This window comes from Sarcophilus harrisii, chromosome 6, assembly GCF_902635505.1.
Source record: "Sarcophilus harrisii chromosome 6, mSarHar1.11, whole genome shotgun sequence".
Classification (NCBI taxonomy): domain Eukaryota; kingdom Metazoa; phylum Chordata; class Mammalia; order Dasyuromorphia; family Dasyuridae; genus Sarcophilus; species Sarcophilus harrisii.
Genome location: NC_045431.1, coordinates 163542045 through 163551648, shown reverse-complemented (window position 1 = coordinate 163551648; position 9604 = coordinate 163542045). Strand labels below are relative to the sequence as shown.

At 34.8% G+C, this 9604-nt stretch overlaps 1 protein-coding gene across 1 annotated transcript; it reads left to right on the top strand.

The window, feature by feature from the left end:
- The first annotated feature begins 4482 nt into the window (after positions 1 to 4482).
- Positions 4483 to 7962, top strand: FDCSP (follicular dendritic cell secreted protein). Its single transcript, XM_031942895.1, has 3 exons — positions 4483 to 4549; positions 5499 to 5531; positions 7785 to 7962. The coding sequence occupies exons 1-3, from the start codon at positions 4499 to 4501 to the stop codon at positions 7944 to 7946; spliced, it is 246 nt and encodes an 81-aa protein (XP_031798755.1). The 5' UTR covers positions 4483 to 4498; the 3' UTR covers positions 7947 to 7962.
- Positions 7963 to 9604: the final 1642 nt, after the last annotated feature.

Sequence of the window (9604 nt, the reverse complement as noted above, 5' to 3'; positions counted from 1 at the left end):
ATATACAAATAAATATAACTAGAAAATAGTTTCAAAGGCAAAGTCTTGACAAAATATTATGATGAATTCAGAGAGAGAGAGAGAGAGAGAGAGAGAAATCATTTCCAAATGGAAGTGGTGGGACCTTGAGATAGGGATAGATTGATTCTATATATGGAAACAGGGAGGTAGTCCATCTCAGACATTGTGTACTATATAAGCACATGTGTAGAAATGAGATTTTTGTAAGGAATAGGGTTCAAGAATTTGAACTAGAGCAGTGGGTTTCAAGGTAGATTGGAAGGACAGATTCAAGAGAAACAAAGAAGTAGGATGAGGACTGTCTGGAACTCCTCCTCTCCCCTTTAAAAAATCCTGAATATTTGAGTGCTAGTTGACCAGAATTTTCTTTTCTCAATGAAAAATACCCTAAGTAGTTTTAGAACACAGGTGTATGTGAGGAAAGAGGACAGAATGAGGGGGGTAAAGACTGAACCTATAGTCAGGAGTCCAGGGTTTGTATCCCAGCCTTGACCTTTACCAGTTATATGACCAAAAGCAAAATACATCACCTTCTGAAGCCTGTTTCCTCATCTGTGCAGACAAAAATATTTGTATATTTAAATGATAACTATAGAAATTATCTATGCATTTACATAATTATAAAAATTATTATTAACAGTTATAGTTCGGTCATACCCAACTCTGAGACCCTACTTGAGGTTTTCTCAGCAAGGATACTGGAGTGCTGTGCCATTTCCTTCTCCAGCTCATTTTAGAGATGAAGAAATTGAAGCAGACAGGGTAAAATGATCTTGTGTCCAAGATCACATAGATAGGAAATGTCTGAAGCTGGATTTGAATTCAGGCGTTTTTGACTGCAGACCTCTTGCTCTATCCACTGCACCATCTAGTGGCCTTAAATTATTATTCATAAAATTATATGAGCTACTATTTATATGATAACTATGGATTGTGTTATAGTTATATATTATGTAAAATAAATTATAATTTTTATATTATCACAATAAAAATAAATCATTACTTATTACCTTAAAAAGCATACTGCCACTAATTACTTCATAAGATTATTTTGAGAAAAAAACCAATAACTTTGTCTATTACTATATGTATGTGAACATACAACTTTATATATATTTATTAATAAAATGTTTTGATATTCAACCAACATGAATAGCTAACATCATACATGTCTGTGGCTCAACCATGACTAAGTTTCACCTCTTGCCTTATCACTCTTAGCTAAAATACTTCATTTCCTTGCAAGGATGCTCTACTCAATGAGTATTACCCAAAAGGATATGACATTTCTTTATATGATCATCTTTACTGACTCATTAATTTCACCTAAAACAAATAATGCTGTCATTGGCACTCCCATTGACCAAGTAATAAGACTAATGCTCAAGATCCCATGAGCAGGATTAATATCTTTCCCAGCAGGGTTGGGAAGCAGAAATAAAACTACCTACTAGTCCCTTTGATACAGTTTCTAGGAAAAGGGGAATACCAGATTAGTCCCTAATTTCAACACCTTGTGTTCCTGATCCAACTGGATAATGTCGGATCCCGAGAGAGAGGCCCACAAGCCACAAGCTTCATTCCATAGTCCTTCTGAATATATAAAATATTTGTCAGTTGTGAGACCACCTTTATTCTCCTGTTTTCACCCAGGAGTGAGTCTGAAACAAGAATCTGAGCCAAAGTCTGAGGTAAGAGAGCTTTTAATTTAAAAAAATATATTTCTTCATTGGGCTTCCATGCAAAAAATTGTATTTCACTTTAAAATTTCTCTTAATCAGAATATATGGGGAATGAGGTGTTCTAGTTAATTGGTTTTTGTAAATTAAAATATTGATTTAAAAAAACCCTTTCAATCTAGTGATTAAAAATATGTTGGAAGTACATTAGTCTTCTTCTTTCTTCTGGCTTCAGTTACATGTAGAGTGACCATAATTGGCACCTTTTTTTTGAATGAGAATATTGTAATATTTTTCTTTACTCTAAACTTCAATCAGTACTCACTAGTCTTATTGGTGTAGACAATAAGGACTAGGAGATTGTCCTTGAATCTATACTGGGTGCACAATGTACCCTGAAGGGATTTATATGCTAATGAATTAGAGTTATAATTATATATTTGCAAATATATGCATATGTAATTCCCAACCAAGGTTAAATATATATATTTATATGATCATCTAAACTCATTAAATGTCACCTGAAACAAAGGCTAGTATTTAGCATTTACCAAATAATAGATAACATCCTAATTAACGCCCAAAATGTCAAGATCAGGAAAAAAATATCTTTCTTTCCAGCCCCAACTTAGGGCTGTAATAATAGTAATAATTTATATAATGTTTTAAAGTTAACAAATTAGTTTACATGATATATTATCTTATCCTCAGAGCAACCCTGAGAAGTAGATGCTATTAAATTCCCATTTTACAGAGGAGGAAACTGAGATTGAGAGAGGTTTGCCTATAATTTGGCATAATTTGCCCAGAATTGCTGGGTTGCAACTGAGATCTTCTGAACTCCAGATCCAGTGCTCTGTACAGACTTAGAGTTCAGAGGGAGGCTTTGTCTCTCATCGGTCATCTCTGGTGCCTGTAATGAAACTCCCTCCCTACCTGCACCTCTTAGAATCTTTCTGTAATTGTCAGACACATATTAAATACCAACTTCTGCACAAAACTGTTATTCAACTATGCTCTCCCTCCCATAATACCTTTTATTACACAATACTGTGTTGTTTTCCAGGCATTTTTAATCGTGTATGGTTCTCCATGATCCCATTTAGTGTTTTCTTGACAACAATACTGGAGTGGTTTGACATTTCCTTTTCCAGCTCATTTGACAGATAAGGAAATTAAGGCAAATAGAATTGAGTGATTTACTCAGAGTCACACAGGTGGTAAGTGTCAGAGGCCAGATTTTTACTTGAGAAGATGAATTTCCTTGATTCCAGGCCTGCTGCTGTATCCACTGTGACTTATAGTCACCCATGTGTGTATATGTATTATACTTAACTTTAAGTTTTTGTTGTTTGTATTCAAGTCTGGACCGGGAGTCCAGAATACTTCAGTTGCAATGCAATGGTTCTGGGCAAATTATGTAGCCTCTCTCAGTCTCAATTTCTTCCTCTTTAAAATGGGGACAATAATAGCCCCTACCTCTCAGGGTTGCTCTGAGGATCAGATAGCACATTATATTAACTACTTTGCAAACTTTAAAGCATACATACACAACAAAATATTTTCTTGTCTTCCCTATTAGAAAGTAAGAAAATTATTAGCAGTGATTGCTTTATTCTTTCTGCTTGGATCTCCAGCAAAAAGCACAATGCCTTGTACATAGACAGAGTACGTAAATATTTGTTGAGTCATTGCTATATCACCCAATAAAGAAAACAATAGTTAATTAATGGCTCCAGTTCATAAAGATTCTCCTTATTTACCAAAATACTATTTCACTAAATATTCTCAAGTCCAGAACTCAATTCAATTCAACAAGTAGCTGGAAAAATTCTATTACATCCAAGTTGATAGCTTGGAATATTTCAAAGTAAAATAAGATATAGTTCTTCTCTTCATGGAGTTTAAAATCTAGTAAGGAAGATAAGATATGCTCAAATTAAAATAGTTAAGCACAATAAAAGAAAATGAAAAGAAAACTGCATAATTAAGTTAAATTTCCCTCCCATTTGTGCCCCTGTCAAATTTAGCTTTATCTTTAACTCTATCTGCTTCTTTTAACTCCACTATAAAAATGGGAGTAATAATAGCATCTATCCCCCAGGGTGATTTTGAGAATGAAATGAGATAATATTTGCAAAGTGCTTTTAAAGCATTATAAAAATGCCAATATAACAATAATCATATGCATTGTTTATAATATATTCATAACATCATTTATAAAATTATTTATGTATTATAGAATTGTGAAATATAACATGACATATAATCATATAATACACAATATTATATATATATTTATAATATATCATATTCCTAATAATTATTTAATATTATTAATATTATTTATAATGTATGTAATATTTATTATCATCTGTAATATATTTATAATCTTTATTCACAACCCTATTTATAATCTATGATTATACAATATTGTTTATATTTTTGCAATATATGCATATTATTATTATTAGCAGCAGCAGCAACACACCAATGTGGAAAGTTAACTTCAGCAACTCAGAAAAGGGTGTGGAAACTTGTGTGCAATTTGCTAAGGGATGCCTGAGCAAATGCAACCTTTCATACAAAAACTATATGATCTCTAGTGGCAGTATCACAGAGTCAGATCTAGGAAGGAACTTGGGGATCATCTAAGTCGATTCCCTCATTTTTCCTGAGCCCCAAAGATAAAAGAATCCTAAAACCATTATCCATGTCTCCTGAAGATGTGATAGCAATGAAATGTTTTGATCATAATGCTGTGCTGCTTGTCTCCAGGTCACACACTGCAGAGGATCATGAAAGCTCTCCTGACCATAGCCATCATCACTATAACTCTTGGTTTCCTGGTAAACACTTTTTGTGTTCAATTTTTAGTTCCTTCTTATTGATTTTTGTCTCTTTCCTTCTCCTCACTGGTTTTCTAGATTTTAAATATGATATGAGCAATAGCTTTTTCAGGATGGATGATCTCCATTAATACTACAGCTGGGAAGTTCTTTTTTATTTTATTATTTAAGTGAAAGGTTAAGTTATGTAGAAATTTAGTGACTCTTACTATTTAACCTGTCAAGTGGGATAGTTCAGAGTCAGCCTATACATCATCTGTATTAAGAGTCAATACAATTTATGAAATGCACTCACTATACCAGGGGCATCTAGGTGGAGCTGCATTGGGTAAAGCACTGGGCCTGGAGTCAGGAAGACTTGAATTTAAATCTATCCTCAAACACTTGCCAGCTGTATGACCCTGGGCAAGTCACTTAACCAAGTTTCCCTCCGTTTCCTGGTCTGTAAAATGAGCTGAATAAGGAAATGGCAAAACACTTCAGTACATTGCCAAGAAAACCCCAAATATGGTCAGGAAGAGTAAGATGTGACTGAAACTTCTGAACACCAACAACAATACATTAATAATGCCAGAGCCTGAGAAACAGAAAAACAATCATACTGTGGATAATCATGGACTGAAAGTCCTGGACTTCTAGTCCAAAAAGGGACCGTTGTTGTTGTTGTTGTTGTTGTTATGTTCACGTGTTTTAAAGCTCATTTACTCTAATCTCCTCATTTACAGATGAGGAAACTGAGATCTACAGAGATTAAATGACTTGGCCAAAAGTCACACAGAGTAAACCTAGGCCTTCCATCTCCAAATACAGCTTTCTTTTCTCTGTACCACATCAGCCTCTACTCTGTTACCTCCTACTCAGTCATTTCTTTTTGATGTGTGTGGATATTATATGTATATGTCCACATACACACTCGCATTTAATAAATTTCTAATGGTTTGTACTTTAGGCTGCTCAGGACCAGGAACGGGAAAAGCGAAGTGTGAGTTTATTTTACTTTTTTCATATTGTCTCTGTTAAATCATGTCATAGATAAAAATAAGTTTAATGGATTTTCTTTTCTGAAAACTGCTGTTGCTCAGTCATTGTCACGTCTTACTCTTTGTGATTGTCTCCTGGATCACAGCACGCCAGGACCTTTGCCACTATATATCTGTCTCATCCTCTGCCATCCCATCAACACTTTAGGAAACAGTTTCTGACTAGAGACTTTTTCTCTCTATATGAGTAGAAATCAGAGACATATAGTTATGTATTATCCAAATCAGTTCTGGATGAAGAAAGTGACTAGCTTGAGTAAATATCTGGTTAAAGCTGGATGAAATACCACCCACACATGATGTGCAACTAAGCTAATCCATATCAGTGGTCAGTTCTGTTCTATACTCATCACAGCTCAAGCATTTGCACTGAAAACACCAAAAGGGAGTCAAAAGATCTGAATTCAAGTCTTAACTGACAGTGGCTAGTTAAGTGACCTTTAGTGAATCATCTATTACCTCAAGATTTCAATCTTGAAATTGAGGGAACTATCTTAGATGATTTTCAAAGTCCTTTCCAGGTCTGATACCATGACTTAAACAAAATAGCCCCTAAGGAGTTCAGAACTGGGAGACTCTAAGGTGCTGTCTGCTTCAACAGTGGCAAAATAGATCAAAAGACCAACAAATTTATTTTTGTCCCAACAATAAAACCAGTTTTTGCAAAGGATTTATTATTATTATTTTGGCAGAAGACTTGGCATCTGAAAGAAATCATTTTACTGAAGCCTAACAATAGTCAAAGTAATAGGTTTGGGGAAAAGACAGATAAATAGAATATAAACACACCTAAGTGCCAACAAGTTGGGAAAAGTCCTGTTTGAATGCAACTGGATGAGATAACATTGTTTAGTCTTCCCCAGATATATTTTTGTAGACAAAGTTATCTAGTGAATTGAGATGCTGCAGATAGCCCACTTGGGCCATGATCAACTGGAAGTGACTCTCTACCCTGACCTCTCCTAAGTAAATAATTGTTCCTATAAACTTATAAATAGGATCAGAAATTTAAAGTAGAGTGGAAAGGTTAAAATATTGTCTTATTTGATCCTGAAAACACTCCTGAGAGGTAAATGCTAGTATTATAAGTGCTTGAGGAAACTGAGGCATAAGTTAGGTGACTTGCCCAGAATCCAAATAACTAAAAAGTCTGAGTGATATTTGAACTCATATTCCTGTCTCCATCACTATGGGGTCATAAAGAGTTGGATATGACTAAATGAACACAAGTTCTTAACTCCAGGCCCAGTGCTCTACCCACTGTGCCACCCAGATAACTTAATTTAAGTGCCTCTCATAAGCTTTGGAATGCAAAGAAAGGCAAAAACCAGAATTTCTATTTGAATGAGGGAGACAACATGTAAATAAAGAGTACATATAAAAAAAGTAAACAGAAGAAACAGAAGGTTATACAAGGAGTGCTTTGAACTGAGTCTTTGAGGGGAGACAAGGAGACTAAAAGGCAAACAAGAAGGGGAAGAGCATCCTGGATCCTAGGGATAGCTAGAAGAGGCATAGAGAATAGAAATGGAGTGACCTATCCTAGAAACTCCAATAGTGTGATTATATTAGGAGAGGAATAACACAGAAGACAGCTAGAAAGGTAGGAAAGGTCAAATTGTGAACAGCTTTAAGTCCTAAAGAATTGACATTAGATGCTGGAAGAAATAATTCAAGAAGACTTATATTTCTGAGTTCAACTCTGACCTCAAACACTTATTAGCTGTGTGACTTTGGGCAAGTCCATTTAATCCTGTTTGCCTCCATTTCTTTATCTGTCAAATGAACTGAAAAAGAAAATGGCAAATCTCTCCACTGCTTCTGCCAAGAAAATCCCAAATGGGATCACAGAGCTCAACATATCTGAAACAATAATAATAATAAATGTCTATTGACAATGCTATTGATCTTTGATTTCATTTTATAAGGAAGTCCTAGGTTATGGAAATTCTCCTAGCATGTAGGTTGTTGCCTTTTATGCAATATATAGTCATAGATAGTTACCTGGGGAGACTGAGAAGTGACTCTACCAATGTCACACAGCCAATATATGTGGAAAACAGAACACAAGTCTTCTTGGTTTCAAATCAAACTGGTTTATATTATGCATATTTTCATAGAACCTTATGTTAATAGCTATATTTCATACCTTCACACTTGAAACAATGAAACTCTATCTTACCTTTTTGTCTCAGGTGGACAGTGGAAGTTATGAACTGTTGCCACGGTTTTATAGGAACCGTTATCAGTATCCATTTGGCCTCTACCAACCTTTTGCCTATCCCAGATATCGATGGCCAATATATTATATCATTCCAGGGCCAGCTCCAGCAGCACCTGCTCTTTCTAATAAATAATAAGTCAAATGAAAAACTATGAGGTAAGTTCTAAGTTACCCTACAATGAATTAATAATCCCAACTTAAATTCTCTTAGAACATTCTATCAAAGAGAAAGAATAGAGATAGAATGTTGGGCTTGAAGAAAGGAAAACTGGATTCAAATTCCACTTCTGACATTAGTAGCTATGTGACTTTTGGAAAATTACTCAATTTCTAACCATACTTCTTTGTTACTTATGAAGATGGGCATGGATAAGGAAGGGGTCATTGGAACTCCCATCCCTGAAGAATCATGAATCCCTTGAAAAGCATCTGAGGAGCAATGATGAAGGGGAAAGTGATAGAAATCAGTAAAGTCTATTTCAGGAAATTTGTAGAGAGATGGAACAGTACCTAAATAGGGCAAAAGCATAAGAGGAAGACTTTTTTGGGACTAGAAAGATCTAAGGATTTTTTGCAAGTAGAAAGGAGGAAACTATTGAATACACAGGAAAGAGATAAAGGAAGCATCAAAATTTTAAACCTGCAAGACTACATGAATGATTGGGCCACTGTCGGGGACGAGGATATTAAAAAGAAAATCAGATTTGGACAACAAGATAATAAGCCTGGTTTGGGAAACTTTGAGTTTGAAATGGAAGATATATGAGAAAGAAGGAATGATTATAGCAAAAGTCAGTAAGTCATGGGAATCCAAAACAAAGAACTCCAATGGAGTTGATTGGGTCAAGAAGTGACACAGTTCAATCTTCAATTAATAAAAATCACCTGTGTGGCAATGCATAGGAGAAGGAAGAGAGAAGAGGAAAGACTCCAGGCAGAGAGACCATTTCAAAGACTTTGGCATAATCTAGCGATATCAAACTCAAATGGGAACTGTAAACTAAAGGAGAGATTAATCCAACTGAGAAGTCAGGATACTTTTCTTATGGAAAAGTAAAATAAAATAAAAATAGGAGCGAAACAGTGGTGTTGTGGAACATTTTTTGAAAAGGGAAGTCAAAATTATTCTGATCTTAGTCTTCTTAGGGAAACAGGGAGCTACATGTTCTGCTATATGTTATAAGAGTACAGGTGCAATGGGAATATAATTGATGAACAGATTGAGAACAGTTGTCATGGTGAATGAGAAAATAAATAAGAATATCTCACATGTTTATAAGGGACTTGGTTGTTTAGAAGTTGATGTCATTTTTTCCACTATTAATTTTGATTAAGCCCTCAAGCCAGTTAACAAAAATAATAATCTATAATGTATCCAAATTTGGAATGAACGTACTTTACTACATAATAGTTTATACTCATATAACATATGGAAGATGTCAATTAGGCAATCAACAAATATTTATGGAGCATTGTGCTAGACACAAAGAATCCAAATAAAAAGAATGAAATAATTCCTAAGGACAAAGAGTTTACAATCTAATAAAAGAGACAATTAGGACATGAGCAAATAAATATAGGTAACATAAAGTTAATAGTAAACCATACACAATAACTCATAAAAGGTAGTTTTTTGGGGGGAGCAGAATGGGGAAGGAGTCAGGAAAAGTTTCATGCAGAAGGTGGTGAGTTAGCTGCATATTTAAGGAAGAGAGGGACTCTGAGATTGGAGGTTAAAAAGATATGAATTCTCATCATGGGAGAGTAGGCAGAGTGAAAACAAGAGAAGGA